General features: G+C 35.1%; 1 protein-coding gene across 2 annotated transcripts in view; it reads right to left on the reverse strand.

Annotated features, from left to right (window-relative positions):
* Nucleotides 1-15,219: 15,219 nt before the first annotated feature.
* ELF3 (E74 like ETS transcription factor 3) overlaps nt 15,220-22,086 on the reverse strand; it is a 7,222-nt gene continuing 355 nt past the window's right edge. Inside the window, exons 2-9 of one of the 2 annotated variants that reach the window (XM_053706934.1) lie at nt 20,582-20,731; nt 20,069-20,299; nt 19,335-19,388; nt 19,141-19,215; nt 17,794-17,892; nt 16,920-17,036; nt 16,606-16,801; nt 15,220-16,395 (exon numbers count right to left, since the gene is read on the reverse strand). In XM_053706934.1, the coding sequence (XP_053562909.1) occupies nt 16,281-16,395; nt 16,606-16,801; nt 16,920-17,036; nt 17,794-17,892; nt 19,141-19,215; nt 19,335-19,388; nt 20,069-20,299; nt 20,582-20,723 (1,029 nt within the window). In that variant the 5' untranslated portion in view covers nt 20,724-20,731 and the 3' untranslated portion in view covers nt 15,220-16,280. Of the gene's footprint in view, nt 16,396-16,605; nt 16,802-16,919; nt 17,037-17,793; nt 17,893-19,140; nt 19,216-19,334; nt 19,389-20,068; nt 20,303-20,581; nt 20,732-22,086 lie in introns of both variants that reach the window. The other variant, XM_053706933.1, reaches the window with a different exon arrangement.

Genomic DNA, 22,086 nt, shown 5'->3' on the forward strand with positions numbered 1-22,086 from the left:
CTGAAAAAAGCAAAGTTAGCAGGGGGCACACACTTTACAAATAAAATCCTGCAGCCAATGTAAATCAGATAACTTTACTTTTAGTGTATAGTATCTTACAATTGCCTCTTTTTTCATATGCATGTGTTTTTCTATTAGGGTAGTAAGTGTTTTGCATATTGTGAAACAATCTTGCATCTTAACGTTTGTGAGAAAAAGCAGCGAGAACTGCAGGGGTGAATGTTTACAGAATATACCAGACTTGGAGGAGAAATTTCAGCTACACCCATGGAAGGCCCCTGTTCAGCCCACTACCAGGGAAACTAATTTTACAATAAAAAAAATATTTGAATATCGTACAATAAATTCAAATTTCACAGCATTTTTTGCATGTGCACTGTAGTTTTATTCTGATTTCTACCGTTCAACTGCACAGTTTCAATACAAATGTTATTTTTTTCATAAAATAAAGTTCAGAATCAGTTTTGTTAGATTTTTAATGTGATTAAGCAATACAATTTTTTACATTCTTATTTATATTTCTATAATTTGCTTTGTATCAATTTTGTTTTGTTTTGTATCAATTCTGTATTAAGGCCTCCGCCGCCGGACACCCCAAGCCCTGACCTGGTAATGGCAAGGGGGGGACAGGTGCCGAACTAACCGCAAAGGAAGGCTGGGAAAACAAGGAGAGGGTACCGGATAGAAGGGGAGAGGGCTCCGGGCTTAGCCCATGGGAGACAGAGACCGGATTGGTGTCCCCAGGTGGACGGAAGTGGATGCAAGAGGAGAGGAGACTACCACCAGGAGAGAGATGTAAGGGAAGGGGAGGAGGGTTAGAAACAGATTCAGACCCCCCCCCCCCCCCCCCCCGACTACTCATCTGTCTTTCTGCAGAACTCAACGTGCAGGAGACCCTGAAGACTCCCTGAAACAGCTGGGCAAAAGTCAGCAGCTCCTGAGCCCTCCTAGGTATACTTATTAACAAAAAATACCAAGAGAACAAAACAAATTAGATAATAGATGTAAATTAGAAAGTTGTTGACAATTATGTGCTTTTTTAAAACAAAAAAAATGTGTTTCTTGTCCCTTAAAGGTAGCAAACATTTTCTCCCGACTAAAGACTAAGGGGCCGATTTATCAAGGGCCGAATGGCCCCTGATGCCCCTTTAACAGCAGTTAAAGGGACACTGAACCCAAATTTTTTCTTTTGTGATTCAGATAGAGCATGCAATTTTAAACAACTTTCTAATTTTCCTCGTTCTCTTGCTATCTTTATTTGAAAAAGGAGGCATCTAAGCTAAGGAGCCAGCCAATTTTTGATTTAGACCCTGGACAGCACTTGTTTATTGGTGGGTGAATTTATCTACCAATCAGCAAGAACAAACCGGGTTTTTCACCAAAAATGGGCTGGTATCTAAACTTACATTCTTTCTTTTCAAATAAAGATACCAAGAGAATGAAGAAAATGTGATAATAGGAGTAAATTAGAAAGTTGCTCACAATTGCATGATCTATCTGAATCACAAAAGAAAAAATTTGGGTTTAGTGTCCCTTTAAGAAGCAGCGGTCTTAAGACCACTGCTCCTTAACTAGTCTGCTGCCTCTGACCCTGCGGACAGCAATCAACCCGATCAGATACGATTGGGTGGATTGACACCCCCTGCTAGTCTGCAGGGGGCGGCATTGCACAAGCAGTTCACCAGAACTGCTTGTACAATGTTAAATGCCGACAGCGCATGCTATTTGGTAAATCGGCCCCCAATAGTTTGACTGCCTATCATATTGCTATTGGTCAGGATTCCTCCTCACCTTCCTTCAGATTAAAGTCTCCTGTTGAGGATTAAGTACCAAATAAAAAAAATGCTGTAATAAATCTTGTGGTCCAGAAACAACAGCATGTTTCAGGTAACTTTACATAATAACATTTATATTTGAAAGAGATCTGGGCTATAAAATAACATTGTTTCATGAATCCCAAGAATAATGAACTTAAAGGGATAGTAAAGTAAAAAATTAAACTTTCTCAATATAAATATCTATGTAGGGTCAGAAGCAGCAATGCCCCACTGGGAACTGACTGGTGATTGGTGGCTGCATATATATGCCTCTTGTCATTGGTTCACCTAATGCTGCTCCTTTAAGAAAGGATAACAAGGGAATGAAGCAAATTAGATAATAGAAATGAATTGGAAAGTTGTTTAAAATTGTATGTTTTATACTTTTGGGTTTCATGTCCCTTTAACTTTAATGTATACGTATTTATATAAGAGAAGGCTGTATTCAACTAAAACCGTAAGGATAAAATAAACATGAAATGTCTCATTACTGTAAGTTTTAAACAGCGTTGACAATGGCATGACTTAAAACACTTGTAATCACATACCAAAGAAGACAAGAAAAATGCAAAACTGATCATTTTTTTGTGTGGATTTTATTTTACAAATACTTTTGACAACAAATGGAATGAGACCTTGTGACTTTTGTTTATTCTTCTGTCCCTCGGCAGTCATATCTAGTTTCGTTTCTTTAGAAATCATATTTTGCTAATCTTCTATCTGATAATTTTTTTTCCCTATTTAGCTGGAAGGGCCGATCTATCTCATTCCTCCCCCCTTCACTTTTTTTTTTTACTCCACCCCTTCACATCCTCCTTTACCGTAAGTGACTCAGGTAACTTGAGAAGTTTGAATAATGCCAGACACACCTGTTAGACAGGTAAAAAGGAGTAGGCTGAGTAACTGAAAAACAACCTATTAATATGACCTTGTACAAGAATTGTGCAAGAACCCAAACAATATATTTCTAAATAATATGCTGCCTCAATGTTTTCCATATTGTATCAATCAAATTAATCTAGATAAGCTCCAATAATAAAAAAACACTTCAGAACGCCAGTATATATAAATGAAATTCTATTGATAAAGTTATGCTATTTAAAGGGATAGTAAACCTACCAAATAATGTTATATAATTCTGCATAGTGCAGAATTATATAACATTAGCTTAGCGCCAGCTTTCTAAAGCAAAGAGTTACAGAGATATTGTTCTACGAAACAGCGCTCCTGGCTCTACTGTTTTTTGCGCTATTAAACTTAATGTAACTCGCTCCCGCTACCAGACCAGAGAGGGAGCGAGCTATATTGAGTTTAATAGAGCGATCGGACCGGCTGTGACTAGACAGCGTGCCCATAATGCGCTTAGGAGAAAAAAACAGACCCGCTCAATAGAGCACTATGTGCAGACTGCAGACACACCTGTTAGACGGGTAAAAAGGAGTAGGCTGAGCGCTAAGCTGAAGATATGTTAAACCAGATGTCAAATAGCGGAGTTCTTGTATATTAAATTATAAGTTTAAAACATACACATATACACATACATACAGACACACATATATATATAAATATATATATATATATATATATATATACACACATACGCATACACTTTTGAGCCCTTCCCGGGCCTGCACCTGATCATATACCATACCCTTTTAAATCGCTGTTAAAACACTTATTTAAAAAATAATAAGTAGAAATATTAGTGAAATACCTTAATTGAATATATTTGACATGTGTTTTGTTATGCATATATTCTAGTGTTAACACTTTACTTAGGGTCTCCAAAAAGTACTACATTTCCAGTGCTATTTTGTGTTGCGCTCAAACACCACTGGTAATATGAGCAATAATATTAGCATCCTACACTATCTATTCAAAATATAGGGAGTACTAATTAAATGTCAGCCCCATTAAGATTGTCTGGTAAACCTTTTTTTACCATCCAATTGCAATACCAGATTGTGCAATATTTTAAGCCCAAGGTCACGTTAAGGATAATGCATCCTATGCTATTGGTTGTGCTCCCGTTATATTCTAGCCCATAGGGGCCCATTTATCAAGCTACGTACGGAGCTTGAGGGCCTGTGTTTCTGGCGTGCCTTCAGGCTCGCCAGAAACACCAGTTATGAAGCAGCTCCATAACCTGTCCACCTTCTCTGAGGAGGCGGACAGACATCGCCGCAATTCAAACCAATTGAATGCAATCGGGTTGATTGACACCCCCTGCTAGTGGCCGATTGGCGGCGAATCTGCAGGGGGCGGCGTTGCACCAGCAGTTCACAAGAGCTGCTGGTGCAATGCTGAATGCGGAGAGCGTATTGCTCTTCGCATTCAGCAATGTCTGTCGGACATGATCCGCTGATCAGATTATGTCGGACAGACACATAATAAATAGGCCTTATAGTGTGTTATCCCTCAATGATATAGGACCCTATTCTGTAATGTCTCTGGGCTGGTGAGATTCTATAAGAATGCTGAGAACAGGGTGCTTTGCTAAGGGGCGTAAACTGCATTTTCGTATGGGAAGGAGAGGCATTAAAAAGTGCACAATGGAAATCGTAATTGAGAAATCATACAAAACGAATAATTGAACCATTCACACAAAATATTTAGGAGAAAATTGTATTGTTCAGGTGCATCAAAAATCATAACTTGTCTCTCAAGTTATGATTTATTTTACTCTGTTACTATGTAATGGTTGTAAAGACACCATTCATTACACACAACTTACAAGGGCAAGGCATCACATATATACTTCTAGAACTTAGTCTTTGAGGGATAACACATTATGGTGAACATTTTATTATTATTATTATTTCTTCTTTTTACAGTATAATTTTAAAATCATATAACATATGAATTTCTTAATTGCACATATGTCTTGAAATATTATTACTGATCAAGGGAAGAAAACGGTATTCAAACACGTAACATAGTGGTCATCTATAGTTACCCAATTGGTGGCCAGGTTTTCCTTCATATTGGTCACACATATTTTGCTTCCTTGTAGATTTGCAAAAAACACTATTTCTTATAGTTTTTCATGTGTTTATTTAATTAGATGCAGAAAATCAGCTGTTTGGGATTTATCTAAATAATGAAAGGGGAAGCTGTGCTCCTAATAAATTGGAATTCTAAAAATGTTAAAATAAACACACACACAAATCAATGAACACAAACTGATGGATTGAAATGGAGCCAATTTATTATTATTATTATTATTATGATTTTTTTGTGTAGTGCCGTAGCGCTGGTCGTGCAAAAATAAATAAATGGATATTTAACAAGAATTAGGGCCAAATTATCTAACATTTGCCAGAGAAGACATAAAAAATCATGCAGACATTTGCAGGGTTGCTGTCAAGGAATTCTCAGAAAAACTGGTTCTGAGATGCCTCCCAAAGAAAGTAATGGAGCTTGCTTGAAAGTAAAAGCTTTGCTTGAGTGAGCAAAGTTAGCAGAGAGCAGGGGGGACACTATAAAATTAAAATACTGCAGCCAATACAGCTTTCAGCTCATATTATCTTACAATCACTGCTATTTTTGTATACTTGTTCTCTATTAGGGTAATAAGTGTTTTGAGTATTTTGACACAATCTTGCCACCTTTCAGTTTGCAACATAAAACAGTGAGACCTGAAGATGAAAATGTTTAGAGAATTTGTCAGATTTTGCAGAGAAATTTCAACTAAGCCCACAGAATGCCCGCTAGCCCACTGGAGAAACTCATTTTACAATTAGGAAAACAAAATGCTTTGAATTACATATTCAAAGTACAAATTTTATAGCATTTTTCTTTTAATGTCAGTATAGTTTGATATGATTTCTACTGTATACCTTAAAACGTTTTTTTTTCCGCAGACCTATTTTGTTCCAAATTTAAATGATTTTTAATAACACCATTTTTTACTTGGTGTTTTTATTTTCTATACCTAATTTATCTGTTTCATTCCATTTGTAAATTACAATTTTTGTAGCCACTATTGTAATGTTAGCGCTGCAGAACCTGTTGGCGCTCTACAAATAACTGATAATAATAATAATATGCATCTGATTCACATATCTATATGTGAGGAACATCCCTTTGTGAGAGACACTGTGTCCAAAGTAAAAACTGACTTTAGAGAATTCTTACAGAATCTCACAAACCCAGAGACCACCTTCTAATCAGGCCATTAGTCTCTCACAGCCTCTCTCACAGAGTAGAGATGTAGGATCTGGTGATCAAAAACTCACTGGTGTGGAAAGAAATGACACAAGGGGGCCTATTTATGAAAGGCCTGTCGGACATGATCCGACATTGCGGATCATGTCCGACAGACCTCGCTGAATGCGGAGAGCAATATGCTCTCCGCATTCAGCATTGTACCAGCAGCTCTTGTGAACTGCTGGTACAACGCCGGCCCCTGCAGATTCGCGGCCAATCGGCCGCTAGCAGGGGGGGTGTCAATCAACCCGATCATATTCGATCGGGTTGAATTGCGGCGATGTCTGTCCGCCTCCTCAGAGCAGACGGACAGGTTATGGAGCAGCGGTCTTTAGACCGCTGCTTCATAACTGGTGTTTCTGGCGAGCCTTCAGGGCTTCAAGCTCCATACGGAACTTGATAGATATGACCCAAGATCTTTAGAGGCTTTTTTGAGCATAATATTGTAATGTAGGTGTCTCTCCTTTACATCTAGAACTATGCAAAAATACTGGACACTTAAATGTCTAGTTTTTTTTATTAAGTCCCTGCATGTTTGCTAAATGTGAAAGGCCTCGGAACAAATATGGATCAGAAATAAGTTAGGTTCAGACAAGGGGGTCAAATAACTTTTGAAAGAGAGAGAACAGCACTCCATGAGATAGATACAGAAGCTGGAATAACTTCCATGCATGTTCATTTTTATTGTAACTCCTCAGGGTGCACGTTCTTTTTGCACACTACGCCCCTTCACAGAGAAAAAAATATCCTGAAGCATATCAGTCTGACCCTGCCCAATGACAGTCCAGCGCCAAAATACCAGGCAATTCTTCTCTGAACAAGGGAAGCAACAACCCCAGATGATCGTTTCGGCCTCCTATGGGCCTCGTCAGTGAGGTGCAGTTGTATCTCTCTAAGGGCAAGTGTGCATGGAGTCCACGTCTGGTTTCCCCTTTACTTTTAGGGTGACCCAAGAATAATTTGCATAAAAATCGAAAGAGAGAGAACAGCACTCCATGAGATAGAACAGAAGCTAGAATAACTTCCATGCATGTTCATTTTTATTGCATTCCTCAGGGTGCACGTTCTTTTTGCACACAATGCCCCTTCACAGAGAAAAAAATATCCTGAAGCATATCAGACTGACCCTGCCCAATGACAGTCCAGCGCTGAAATACCAGGCAAATACCAGGCAATTCTTCTCTGGCCATAAGAGGCCGAAACGATCGTCTGGGGTTGTTGCTTCCCTTGTTCAGAGAGAAGAATTGCCTGGTATTTCGGCGCTGGACTGTCATTGGGCAGGGTCAGACTGATATGCTTCAGGATATTTTTTCTCTGTGAAGGTGCATAGTGTGCAAAAAGAACGTGCACCCTGAGGAATTCAATAAAAATGAGCATGCATGGAAGTTATTCCAGCTTCTGTTCTATCTCATGGAGTGCGGTTCTCTCTATTTCGATTTTGGTCAAATAACTTTTGTTTACGTGTGTTGCTGGCAGCAAACGAGGTACAATTATTGATTTGTATGCTAATGACAGGGGTAAAATGATTGCTCCTTTGTGAAAAATATACATGGTAGTTTCAGGAGTGGGGGCTAAGGTAGTTCTTTTGGTAGAGGCTCCGTGCCCACTCACCAATAGATTGTCCAATTTTTTTGTGGATGGCAGCTGCCAACCCTAATGGAGTGAAATATCCCGCTGACCTTTACATGGGAGGACCACAACAAATTAATTTGGAACACATTGTGGGGAAACAAATGTTATAGTACAGTGTCCCTTTAATAAACTTCTCTTACAAAGTAAAATAACAGCTTTAACATGGTTCTTTCTACAAATAAAACAAACAAACAAGCAGTAGATGTAAGAGAAGCTTTAAATAAATATTTATGTTTAAAGACAACCCTTGCAATGCCACATTACTAAACAAATGGTCCTTCCCTGCTTTTCTCAGTAGACAGATTAATTCAAGTGACTTGGTGACCTGTTAACTGCTTTCCTTGTCACGCTCTCCAAGCTGCTGCCAGCTGGCATCGGCCTTAAAAAACAAGGGTGCGGCTTAACCCCATCAAACAAACATGAACAGCTTGGGATTACATATCTTAATAATGCTCAGCGTTGTTTTTACAATTTGTGGCATGTAATTATAATTCTCTATCTACTAGTATTAACGTTTTATATTATATTTAGTTGCTATTCACAATATAAACAATTTTAATAGTTAAAAAAAACCCCACAGAAATGTCCATCTGAAGGCCCTATGACCTCAACCTTTTACTTCAGTGCTTTACAATTGGTACTCTACTACATCACCCTATTTGCAACATTTATGGCTATGTATGTAACTGTACTTGCAAAGAGTTAATCATTTAATGAATTCTTATACATAAGTTTATATTTTTTCAGTTAACCAAATGAAATAAAAAAAAAATCTCTGAAGAAGAAGATAACAACAAAAATTAATCAAACCAGGGGCATATTATGGTCTCGGCCAACAAGGCCCATGCCTAAGGCAGCAGATTTGAGGAAAATAGTGGGGGCAGTCTTATACACTCTACTGTTCCCACTGCTCCCTCAAATCTAGCGCACACCTCTGTGGAAGGTGCGTACAGCTATCAGCCGCCTACATTTCATTTTTTAGGTTGCCATATTTTTTTTCATGGCCTCCATAGTTCCTATGCTAAATACAGAGTTGGGGAACTCAGGAGGTGGAGTAGCAAACTAAGTACAGAGCGTGTAACAGGAACTAGGAGGAATGTGCAGTAAAAAGGTTGTCACCATGCATGCGCACTTACTGGCATTTACTCTCTGGGGGATAGTAGCCGAGTAGCAGTTTCCTTGGGTCATCCAGAGTTGGTAAGCCTGCTCCAGTGGCACAGTGGACTTTACTAAAAAAAAAAAGGATTGTTTCATTCTGTGATTGAAAATATTGTTACAGAAAATGCTCTGTTATTGTAATATATATATACCTACATAGAAATATATATCACAACTGTTGGATTATTTTTAATTTGAAACATATTTAGTATTTATATTATTTGAGTTGACCCTGATTACTTTTTTAATAATTATTCCAATTTAGTTTTTAATAACATTTCCTTCACTGCAGGATTGTAAATTAATCTACAGGTTATAATCTGGGAAGCTGAAATGTAATATTAATGTAGTATAACACACTCAAAGGGGCATTAAACACTAAATACATGCTAGATAGAATGATGCTTTCAAAGAAAAGATGAATCCGAGAATGTGTGGATGTATTTTTTAAAGTATCATTAGTTGCTTAAATTGTGACAAAATAAGTGTATAGTTTTAGTGTCTATAAAACAATGTGAGCTGCCATGTTGTAACTTAGGTTACCTTCTCTGCTGTGGCCAATTAGGGTCAGTTATAAATAGGTCATTAGAGTATGCAGCCAATGGCTGTATGGAATATAACAGTGTTCTGCTCCTCCATTTCTTACTGAAAAGCTCACAATTTTAGAATGGAATTACAGGAAAAGGGGACAAAATAAATAATGAAAGTATATTGCAATTTTTTTTCTATTTACAATTTATCATTTCATATTACCATCTCAAAGTGTTTATTGTCCCTTTAATTTATGGAAACTTTTTCATAGGCAAAAATATTGGTACCCTTGCATTTCTGTCAGATAATGCACCACTTCGGCCAGAAAATTATTGCAATTATAAATGTTTAGGCATTCTCATGTTTACTTCTTTTGTTTGTATTGATATGACACAAAAAAGTGTAACCATCAATTAGTTTCTTACACCTTTCTATTGGAATTTTGGACCACTCTTCTTTCAAAAACTGCTCCAGGTCTCTCAGATTGGAAGGGTTCCTTTTCCCAACTAATGTTTTGAGATCTCTCCACAGGTGCTCTATGGGATTGAGATCTGGACTCATTGCTGGAAAGTTAAGTACTCTCCATCGCTTTTTTTTAAAACCATTTCTGGGTGCTTTTTGACGTGTGCTTTGGGTCATTGTCCTGCTGTAAGACCGATTACCTCTGACCATTTGAACAATCCTTTGTTGCAATCTTTGATCAACTTTTCTCTTTTGTCCACGTCCATGGAAATTAGCTACAGTGCCATGGGCTGTAAACTTCTTGACAATGTTGCGCACAGTGGACACAGAAACATTAATATCTCTGGAGATGGACTTGTAACCTTGAGATTGTCCATGCTTTTCCACAATTTTTGTTCTCAACTACTCAGACGATTCTCTGCTGTTCTTTCTCTTCTCCCTGGAACACAGATACACACAACAGAAAGGTTGAGTACATTTTTCACTATTTTAACTGGATGCCTGTGTGATTTCTATATTGTCAGCACCTGTTAATTGATACAGGTGAGTTTAATTACAAATTACAGGAGCATCACAAACTTGGAATGCAATTATTTCTTACAATTTTTAAAAGGTGCCAATCATTTTGTCCAGTCCATTTTTGGAGTTTTGCGTGGAATGTGTCAGATTTGGCTTTTTTTCTCCTTTTTTTTTGGGTCATATCAATACAAACAAAAGAAGTAAACATGAGAATGCCTAAACATTTGTAATTGCAACAATTTTCTGGGCGAAGTGGTGCATTATCTGACAGAAATGCATGGGTGCCAATATTTTTGCCCATTAAAAAGTTTCCATGAATTAAAGGGCTATTAAACACTTTGAGATGGTAATATGAAATGATCAATTGTAAATAGAAAAAAAAAATCTGCAATATACTTTCATTATTTATTTTGTCCCCCTGTAATTCCATTCTGAAATTGTGAGCTTTCAGTTCCTGTTAGAAATGGAAGAGCACAACACTGTTATATTCCATACAGCCATTGGCTGCACACTCTAGTGACCTATTTATAACTGTCCCTAATTGGCCACAGCAGAGAAGGTAACCAAAGTTACAACATGGTAGCTCCCATTGTTTTATAGGCACTAAGGGGCCAATTTCTATATTGTCAGCACCTGTTAATTGATACAGGTGAGTTTAATTACAAATTACAGGAGCATCACAAACTTGGAATGCAATTATTTCTTACAATTTTGAGAAGGTGCCAATAATTCTGTCCAGTCCATTTTTGGAGTTTTGCGTGGAATGTGTCAGATTTGGCTTTTTTTTCTCCTCTTTTTTGTGTCATACCAATACAAACAAAATAAATAAACATGAGAATGCCTAATTCTGGGTAAAGTGCAGGGGTGCCAATATGTTTGTCCATGACTGTATATATATATATATATATATATATATATATATATATATATATACTGTATATATAAATACAGTCATGGCCAAAAATATTGACACCCCTGGACTTCACCCAGAAAATTGTTGCAATTACAAATGTTTAGGCATTCTCATGTTTACTTCTTTTGTTTGTACTGATATGACACAAAAAAAAGTAGAGAAAAAAAAGCCAAATCTGACACATTCTATGCAAAACTCCAAAAATGGACTGGACAAAATTATTAGCACCCTCAATTTAATATTTGGTAGCACACCCCTTGGAAAAAATAACGGAAATCAATTACTTTCTGTAACCATCAATGGGTTTCTTACACCTTTCTATTGGAATTTTGGACCATTCTTCTTTCGCAAACTGCTCCAGGTCTCTCAGATTGGAAGGGTTCCTTTTCCCAACATTTGAAATTGTTGTAATTGCAAATGTATAGGCATTTGCATTTTTATTTCTTTTGTTTGTATTGGTATGACACAAAAAAGTGGAGGGAAAAAAAAAAAGCCAAATTTGACATATTCCACGCAAAACTCCAAAAATGGACTGGACAAAATAATACTGCAGACTCTTTTGGAAGCAATTAATCATTTTATATAATTAATTTTATATTTAATATTTCTAACCTCTGAACATCACTGCAATCATAAATCCTGATTTGAACTTTGTATTTTTATGAAACCTGAAAATGATTTGGTTAACTAATATGTAACTAGGGCATGCTAAAAAAACGTTAACCACAACAAAACACTGCTCAACTTACCTAAAAATGCCCCTTGATACAGGAAAAAATAGTTTTCAACAGGCCCAAGGCAATGAACTTGATAATTAAAATGATATTTTAAAGAATAGTGGTACCAGATTTTTACTATACAAAGAATGTTTTTTTATCTGCTTTTGATAAGCATAAGTTAAACTGAGGTTTTGGAAATGTGTCAGAAATCCTTGGGAAACCTTCCTAATGTATTTATTGTAGTCCATTTTGCATAAACTGAAATTTCACCTTTCCATGCTATATTAACAATTCATGGTTTCACACAATATAAATGGAATCTTCTCTGAATTATGTTTGTCATTTCCCTTTTTCAGGGCAAAAATCCTTGAGCGGCACACTGAATGTAGAATAGCAATAAAAACTTTATTAATATAACAAACAAAACGTAAAACTTCCTGATGTTCTTTGTTTATTAATACATTATTTTTGTTCTTTGTTTAGTGTGACTTGCAAGGGTTGGCAACACAAATAAATTAGCACTGTGGAATCTGTTGGCACTCTACAAATAACTAAAAATAATAATAATAAAAATTGTAGAATCAGACTTAATTAGCTGCATGAGCATTTCCAGTAAGATCCAATCTAATCAAGAAGCAGCAGCTCAAGAGTACGCTGTTATAAAAATCCATAGGGCAGGTGTTGCATGGAGGAGGAGGGGGTTATTAGAAAAGAACAATTAGAAGTAAGTTCATAAAGAAATTATAGTGTTTCAAAGGTAATCTTGTCTTGTAATAGTTCACCTAGATTAAAGGGATAGTAAACCCAATTTTGTGCTTTAATGATTTAGATAGAGCAGGCAGTTTTAAGCAACTTTCTAATTTACTCCTATTATCAATGTTTCTTCATTCTCTTGCTATCTTTATTTTAAAAGAAAGAATGTAAAGTGTAGCATTTTTGGTTCAGAACCTGGGTTATACTTGCTTTTTGGTGGCTAAATGTAGCCACCAATAAGCAAGTGCTATCCAGGGTGCTAAACCTAAAATAGGCCGGCTTCTAAGCTTTATACATTCCTGCTTTTTAAATAAAGATAGCAAAAGAATGAAGAAAAATATGATAATAGGAGTAAATTAGACAGTTGTTTAAAATTGCATGCTCTATCTGAACCATGAAAAAAAAAATGGGTTTAGTATCCCTTTAATTGTTTTCGTTTATATTTTGAAAAGTATGTGAGCACAGTTTTCTGTCACAACTTCTGATGAATGACTCATGTGTAAAGCAAGCAATTCTCTTCTGCTACACATGTTGTCACTAATGTTAGAAATGGGTTTTTTTTTGCCCCGTTCGTCAAACATATTTTCGGACACCTTTGCCAGATGTCAGAGCAAATCTACATTTCTTGCGAAGTAAAAATGCTAATTATTTATATTATTAAGATATAAAAGCCAAGTAAACCATAATTTTCTTGGTAAAATATATGAATATTCAGAACTAAATTTATCAATAGGCATTTTTATGAAGTCGTGTCTGACTGGTCCAGCAATGCAACTTGGCAAATTGTTACTGATTTCCTTATATATTGTCTACACGAAATCATTTTTAAATAGTAAGAATATGAATCAATAAAGTTTGAAAACAAAAATACTGTAAAAACAAAGATTAATTTGCTATTAAAAATATAAATTCCATATGTAGATTACTAAATTATGAGGTTTCTTTCAATCCTGCCTATTTGTTGTATATACACTGTTGGTAGCCCAAGACTGGCTTCTGCTCGATATGGGAGGAGGTATACGTTGTTAAAGGGCCATAATACCCAAATGTTTAAACACTTGAAAGTGATTCAGTATAGCTGTAAAAAGCTGACTAGAAAATATCACATGAGCATCTCTATGAAAAAAAGAAAGATATTTTACCTCAAAAGTTCCTCAGTAGCCACCTCCCGTTGTAAAGGATTTCTAAGCAGCATATTAGTATGTCTGTCCTGGGACAGCTAAGGGGATGAGCCTCGTGAACTCTCATATTATTTCCCTATTCAGCTTACTTTGAAATCTCATGAGAGTTAAGTCAAATCTCATGAGATCACAGTAAGAGTTCATGACCTCAGCACTGCTGATGCTGATTGGCTGCTGTTCATTTCTTCATATTTTTTTTTTTTTACCTGCAGCTTGGAGCAGCTGAGTATAACTTTTTACATAGAGCTTACTCTGCTGAGCTGAGGAGATTGTGAGGTAAAATATCTTCCTTTTTTACATAGAGATGCTCAGGTGATATTTTCCTGTCAGCTTTTTACAGTTATGCTGCATCACTTTCAAGTGATTTAGCATATGAGTATTATGTCCCTTTAATATATTTTGATAGCATTACGCTTAAGACATATACTTCAAGTTCATATCCTTGGTATAAGACAAAAAAATGCATGCTATCATAATTATATGAATTATTACAGCTACAATTTTGGAAGCAATAGTGGCCTATTTATGGTAATTTATTTATCATTATGTTTACTTATTGCCAGTATTCAGTTTATGACAACTTTGTATTGCAATTTCTCTTTTTGAAACCCCAATAAAAAAAAATTATATTAAATAAATATTCAATTAATTGCAAATGGTTTTGGATGGTTTGAATCTCAAAATACTGAGTAATAGTTTAGATAAATAAACAATCTTTATTAGTACTCAAATATAATTAAAAATATGAAGGAATTAATTTGTATATTATGTTAGATTTATTTCTTTAAATGGAGCTTTCTGTGACATCAACAAATATACAAAGGAATGCAAACTATGAAATATTTTTAAAGGTGGCAAGCCTGCGGCCTTCTTAAAGGGACATCATATTATGAAAATAAAGTGCTCTTTTTATTTATTACTATATCAGTTCAGCAAAAATTGACTTTCCAAATAGCTTTTTGGTTTTATCTCATTCAGCAGCCTTGACCAATTGAAAATCCATGGTGGTCTGTTTTGAGCAGTTATCCTAAACTGTTTACATGGCATTTGCGCATGATCTGTTCATATGTTTGTAAACTCAATTCTTTTGTGGTTTCTTAAAACATAAAATATTTGATCATATCACACTTTTCTATATGAAATTTGTAAACAACTTATATAAAAAGGGGGCATCTTAATGTTGAGTTATGATCACAGTTATGTGTTTGAATGTTATTCTTGTTATTTTTTTAAGTTTAATTATAAAATGAAGCAAAATTAAATTAGTTGAGTACATCACAAATTCATGCATTCAAAAATATTGTCCAGAAATTTTACAATAGATATTCTGATTAGATATTTATTAAATATAAAACCAATACATTTATATATAACTTTTTTATTATTTTACTGACAATTCTTCAGCAACATAATATACATTTTATTTTTGTTTTAATAGAGAAACTATTATAAAAAATAAATGTTAATGTCTATAAACAATTTCAAACATGGAGAATAAATTTGCCAGCCCAGCTGTACAGATACATATAAAAAAGAAAACTTTTAACAGTTACTGAAATATTTTATAAGTGCTTTAGAAAAAAAAATCACCTGACAAATATTAATTTTAGTATGACATTATTTACACTAAAATGATTTATTAATTACAAAAATAGTTATTCACAGCATCATGTCTCAGATAGGTATAGTACCTAATTAAAGGATTTCTAAAATTGATGCATTAGGTAGACACCATGAATGCATAGTTCATTTTTATTTACATATATACTCACTTACTATCTCCTCATGTAATTAGTTCCACAAATGTATTGCTGTTACAGTGAAAAAACGTTTACATTACAATTTTCTAGGAATAAACAGAGCTTCTGCCATCTCTGAATATATTTATATAAAGTAATTATGTCATCTCTCTATGTATGTATGTATGTATGTATGTACAGTATGTATGTATGTTAGGAGTCTTCTGTCCCAATATGTATATTATTCAGGAGCAGTTAAGAGATAACTGTCTCTAAGGGACAGCAAATGGAACTTAACTATGCTGATTTTTAGTTTATAAATGGATTTGACTACTGTTTTATAGTGACCTGCACTATTTCCAGTCCTTCCGTCGAGAAACACTGTTCTTTTCCTGAGACTGACGTCTTTACTACACTAGAGATATTTACATTATCAATATTACAAAAATAAGTAAAAAAATGGTTTACAATAACCTACTGAAGCTAAATTATCAGCTTAAGTTACAGGCACCGTAAAAATGGTGCTACAAATGTCCTTCAAAAAAGGTCGGAGTCTGACATATACATGGACCCAGGAAGGTCCCTCAAGAAACACTCTGTATCCTGAATGAGCCTGCTACTATCTGCATATTGCTTGATGCCTGAGCTTAGCTTCCAAGAGTTCCCTTTTCTCCTAGTCTCCACCCACTGGAGTTCTTCCCGAATTTGTACACCAGTCTGCGCCCATCAACCCGCTCCAGAATTTCTCTCTTATAGTAATATCTGTAAACACAAAACAATATAAAACAATTCAACTCTTTGTCATAGAAAATACCAATTAAAAACAGTAACATAATACAATCTATAGAAGCAATCTCTCAAAATGTGACAAATCAACATAAATGGCACAGAAATAAAACAAAATATATATTTTTCAAGTGAGAGCAACACACAAAAAAATATTGACATGCGTTATTCCCTAATGATACTAACCTCATTGCGCGACTAAGCTTCTCGTATGTCATACTTGTGTTCTTCTTCTTTTGCCCCCAGAGTTGGGCCACAGCTTCAGAGCGCAAGAATTTAAAGACCCCTTCTGAACGATCTTCCCACTTCAGTAGACCCTCATTCAACTCAGGATGTAGCAGAATATCCCGAATAAACTCCCACAGGTGGGTTCCACGTGCAGCTGAGAGAAGAAAATGGATCTATCAATTATGTTCCTATACACCAATGAAAGTTACATCTTGGAAAACATTTTTGTTTGGGATTCGTGTGTATGTAGTGACCCTGAAAACTGCACTCACAATGTTTGCTTTTCTTTGTCTCCAGGATATCTCTACTGTCAGAGTTCAGTTTTCGTGGTCTTCCCCGCCTTCTCTTATTGGGTCCCCCATCAGTTTTCTTAAAAGTTTTGAATTGTTCTAAATGGAGAGAAGAAAAATAATATAAATATACAATGATAACCAATATGCATGAGATAATTTTGTATCATACATCACTTAGATAATGACTGTGCATATCCTACATACACTGTGGTACAATAACTTTTCATACACTTTTTAAATATTTTAATACAATTCATTTGGTTTGGAAACAACTAGGGATCAATATTTTATTATGGATAATTTTGCATACTTGTAAACCAAATAACTATTTATTTATTTTTACCTTGGGGAAGCTTTTTTAGTGTCACCAACTATAGATTGCTTTTATGGGCTGACACAAGTGATCTTTACTCACACATTACATGCACTTGGAGTTAACAATGGCCAGAAATCTGCACCAAAGTGGCAAATATCAAAAATGGGAGCTTTCAGAATTACAGCTTTTATATCAGAAATAACAAATAGCTAAGGATAACTAAGTATTTATTGACTACTTTGGTAATTTGCAAGCTTTTGGGCTTTTGATTAATAACAAGTTAAAAGGTCATTAAAATTTAGAAAGCATTTTTGGGTCATTCTTTTTTTGGCTGTCTAGGTCGTGTCAAGATCACTGCTTCTGGACTCCCCACCAGGGGGGTTATATACTGCCCACACTGAAGAAGCTAAATAATTGGGAAGTAGTGGAGATCAGTGGCCTAAAATATCAGAAACGCTTCATAACCTTTCTATACTTGTGTTGCCCTTCCTTGATCTTTTCCTACTGGATCGCTAACTGTATTCTCTATCCACTCACCTGAGCCACAGGACTCAGAACTGGCTGGAGAAATTGGATCAGAGTAATAGCCAGGGTCGTACGTGTTAAAAGTTTGCCCACAGCAATTATCATCTTCATCTGGAAAAGACATGAGAAGTTGGTCAGTTGTTGCATCCAAGATATTTTGTGACATGTTACTAACTAATGCCCTTGATGCTTTGTGAGAACTCAATAGACCATAAAGGAATTCTGCATTAATATCTATGACATAAATTCTGCCCTGCATTCATTAATATGGTCATAGTCTCACCAATCCAATATTATTCTTTTGGAGTTTATTCACTAAAGAAGTCTTTTGGATTTTGTTTGATCATGGAGGAGTGTGCTTTTTGGTTTCATTTAAAGTATTATTATTTTTTTTTATTTGTTAGTTGATGTAACAGTATTGACTTCATTTTTGGCTCTAAATCAGCAATTCTTATCTTGACTTGCATGTTGGAACTACCAGACATAATCTTCAGTGAGCAGGACAGGTCTTAACAGTGGAGAACTAACAACCTGTCGGGCGCTTACTAATAAACAAGATATCACAAGGATCATAGCTACATAGTAGCGGATATATAACATAACGACAACGTTTTGATACCTTCAAAAGCTAGAAGATCTGTCTGATTGGTTAACCCTAAGGAAACGTGATCTAATAAGAAATAACGGATAACCTCAACAGTTATAGGACGCTAGATTAAGGTACCTTTTGTAGGAACTGTTATCCTAATCCTACTGACTGCACCAATGAAATAGGTTATCATAAAATAACCCATTATTAATTGTGTCACATATTTTTCAGTAAAATATTGGTTATATGTGTTAAAACAGCAATCAGCTGGGACAAACAAAGGTTCCGCTTTTCATGCTTACAAACATTTTACTTGATTTTATTAATACGTTTATTTTTACTGTCATTTCAAGTAATTTGTTTATTCTTTTATTCATTTATATTTTATTTGATGCCGGCATCCTATGTTCTTTCTTATTAATATACATTCAATAAATTGTATTGATATATTCATTTTTATCTGTTATATATAGATTTTTTTTAATTAATTTTGATTTCTTAGTACAGTCAACTCTCGAGTGGAGCGCTATTCTTTTTCTTTTGGTTGTTCACTGATTTACACATTTAGAGGGATTTTTATGTGTGTTTAGGAATAGTGAGTACTCACATCACTTTTTTGTTTTTAGTGAAATGTTGCTCCAATCATAATAAATTTAGGGGTGTTTGGCCTTCTATTCATCTTCATGCCTGACTGTCTTTGGCTTTTTAAAGGTTAGCAGTGATCTCCCAAAGTTCAATATCCCCTTTCAATGATTACAACTTTCTCATACCTATTTCCGATTTAACATGCATATTTTCCTCATTTTTCAGAACATCATAGATCAAATCCCAGTCATAAGAAGAAGCTGAAACAAAAACAAAAAAAAGAACAAGAGGTTTTATTAGTAAGAAACAACTGTAGAATGACAAGGGTCGGGAATCACCAGATAGTAAGTGACAGGTGTATGCATTTCTCTTTTCTTACCATGGAATTCTCCCATTCCTGAGCCGCATGAATCCGTTGTCTGAGAAGATGGCCCTGTAAAAATACATTATAAAGGGACATTTAGTATAGGCATAGGCTGACAATTAAATGTTACACTGTATAATTGTAGTGAGTACACACAGGGGCGGAACTACCATTGGTGCAGCAGGTGCAGTGATACCAAGGAACAAGTGTGTGAGGGGGGTCCATAGTAGTCAGTCTATACATAGGCATGTGCAGAATGTGTACAGTTCTAATGCAGGGGAGCTTTTTATTATAGGTCCATCTTTCTATCTATCCTCAAAATCATTATACAGAGCAGAATGTATATTAGTACTATTGCTACCCAGTTACCTTTGGGGGGGGCAAAAAATATTTTGCACCAGAGTACATATACATTGATGATGAACATGGTGCACTGTATATTGAAGCAGAGTATCTATAAACAGATAATTGTACTGCATTGCATAATGATACTGAACAATCTGCACTGTATATAGATGTTGAGTATCTATATACTCATATGTTCTAATATGGTAATACCAGATATTTATAGACTACTAATAAATATATAGTATATCTATATACCGATATTAAAGGGGACTGTATGAATTGCAGATTATCTATACTGATAATGAAACACTCATTTTAATAATGTTGGGTAGCTGAATACTATTATTAAAACCATGTTGAATATAATGTAGTGTATGGTGTCAGTTCAAAATGGCACTTACATTCTCTGAGCAGGCATAAATGATCATACAGCTTGTCCCCAAGTCCTCCGAACATGTTGGTCATATCTTCCCTGCTCAGCTGACACAGTTGTTGCCCATCCATCTCACACTGGGTCAGGTCTATGGTACTGGCATCCCACTTATTCTGCTCAACGTGGTATCCAATCCAGTCCATGACCTGTTGCTGGGACCACATAGCTGGCAAATCTTGAGCCCAGCCAGATGGTTCTGCTGCTGAAAAAAAGCACTGTAATCAGACAAATTGCCCGCTTTATGGAGGTTAACCAGCTTATTTTTTTCTCACCCACTAGTCTCTTTGTCTCCTCCCCTAGTTACCCAAACCAAACTAACCAGTGCCCTTTAAAATTATTATACATTAATTATGTTGTAAAAAAAAAGTTGCAGTGCTTTCATTTTATTTTTATTTTTTTACATGTGTCCTTTTGTTATACGGGCATTCATATTTTCCTCCCTAAGTCTCTCTCCCTGCCCCTTTCTGATTCCCATAAATACCTGTTAGCTCAATGTTCATCTCAGAACTACCCATCGAAAGAAATTTGTCATGTGTTGGCATCATATTGGCTGGCACCACTGGGTACATGGTGGTAAAGATGTTGCTAAAGATGCTGCTTATTTCACAGTTTGCAGTTGACATTTCTGTTCCTGACCATAAAAAACAAACAGTTTTGTGAGATTTGTATTTTATGTACTATCTATATATATCTATCCTATCTATCCTTCCACCCACATACATCAAATCTGATAACCCAATACACAAAATATAGACAAGGCTATCTAACTGACAGCCAATGTAGAATACAAAAATATAAACCACAAGCAACGCACGCATAAGCCAGAAAATGCGTTCTTTAGACTTTAATCAATACTGGTTGAAATCATATGGATAACTGAAAGCTTTGCTGAAGTAATAAAAAATATATACAATGGATACCTGTATTGCTTGTGGACAAAGTATTATGTTTGTTATTAATACAATCCAGTATCTAACACAGAAAACACAAAACATAAGGGTTTGATCACAATCACTTAGAAAAGTTTATCTAATTATATATCTACAAAATCCTCATAGACTTTCCTGGTTTTTCTGTTGAAAATTATTAAATACTTTTCCCCCAAACTATTGTGATCAACGCCATATTGTATTGTGTGGATAAAGATATTCTGTTTGTTACTTATACAATCTAGTATACAATAAATGTATCCGTAAATAAAACAATTTGCAGCGGTTTGGGTGTTTCAATATCAACATAAAATTATAGGTATATGGAAGGCTTTTTGAAAACCCATAGGTTCTAAAGACACTACAACTGTGTTTGCTTTTCATCAACAACCTTCTTAAAATTAATTAGCAACACTTCACTACATAGTGAATATTAGTAAAAAGCAAGACAGTATTATAAAAGATTTAAAGATACTTAAAGGAAAATTAAACCAATTTTCTTTTTTTTTCGTTATTCAGAATATTCAATTTTAAACAATGTTCCAATTACTTCTATTATCAATTTTACTTTATTATTGGTATCCTTTGTTGAAGGGGCAGAAATGTACTACTGGTAGGTAGCTGAACACATCTGTAAGCCAATGACAACAGGCATAAACGTGCAGCCACCAAATAGCAGCTAGCTCCCCGCTCCTAAGCATCCCTAGGTATGCTTTTAAACAAAGGATACTAACAGAAGAAAGCAAATTAGAGAATTGAAATACAATGGAAAGTTGTTTAAAATGGTATGCTCTAATTGAATTATGAAAGAAAAAATTTTGTGTTTCATGTCCCATTAAAGATTTTGCAAAAAATAAATACACAAACACACACATATATATATATATATATATATATATATATATATATATATATATATATATATATATATATATATATATATATATATATATATATATATATATATAATATACACATATATATATCAGACACAGAGGCTTCAAACAAAACAATTGTATTTTCATATAACAATTTTAACATTTTTACATAAAATTTG

The sequence above is a fragment of the Bombina bombina genome, chromosome 3, assembly GCF_027579735.1.
Source record: "Bombina bombina isolate aBomBom1 chromosome 3, aBomBom1.pri, whole genome shotgun sequence".
Classification (NCBI taxonomy): Eukaryota; Metazoa; Chordata; class Amphibia; order Anura; family Bombinatoridae; genus Bombina; species Bombina bombina.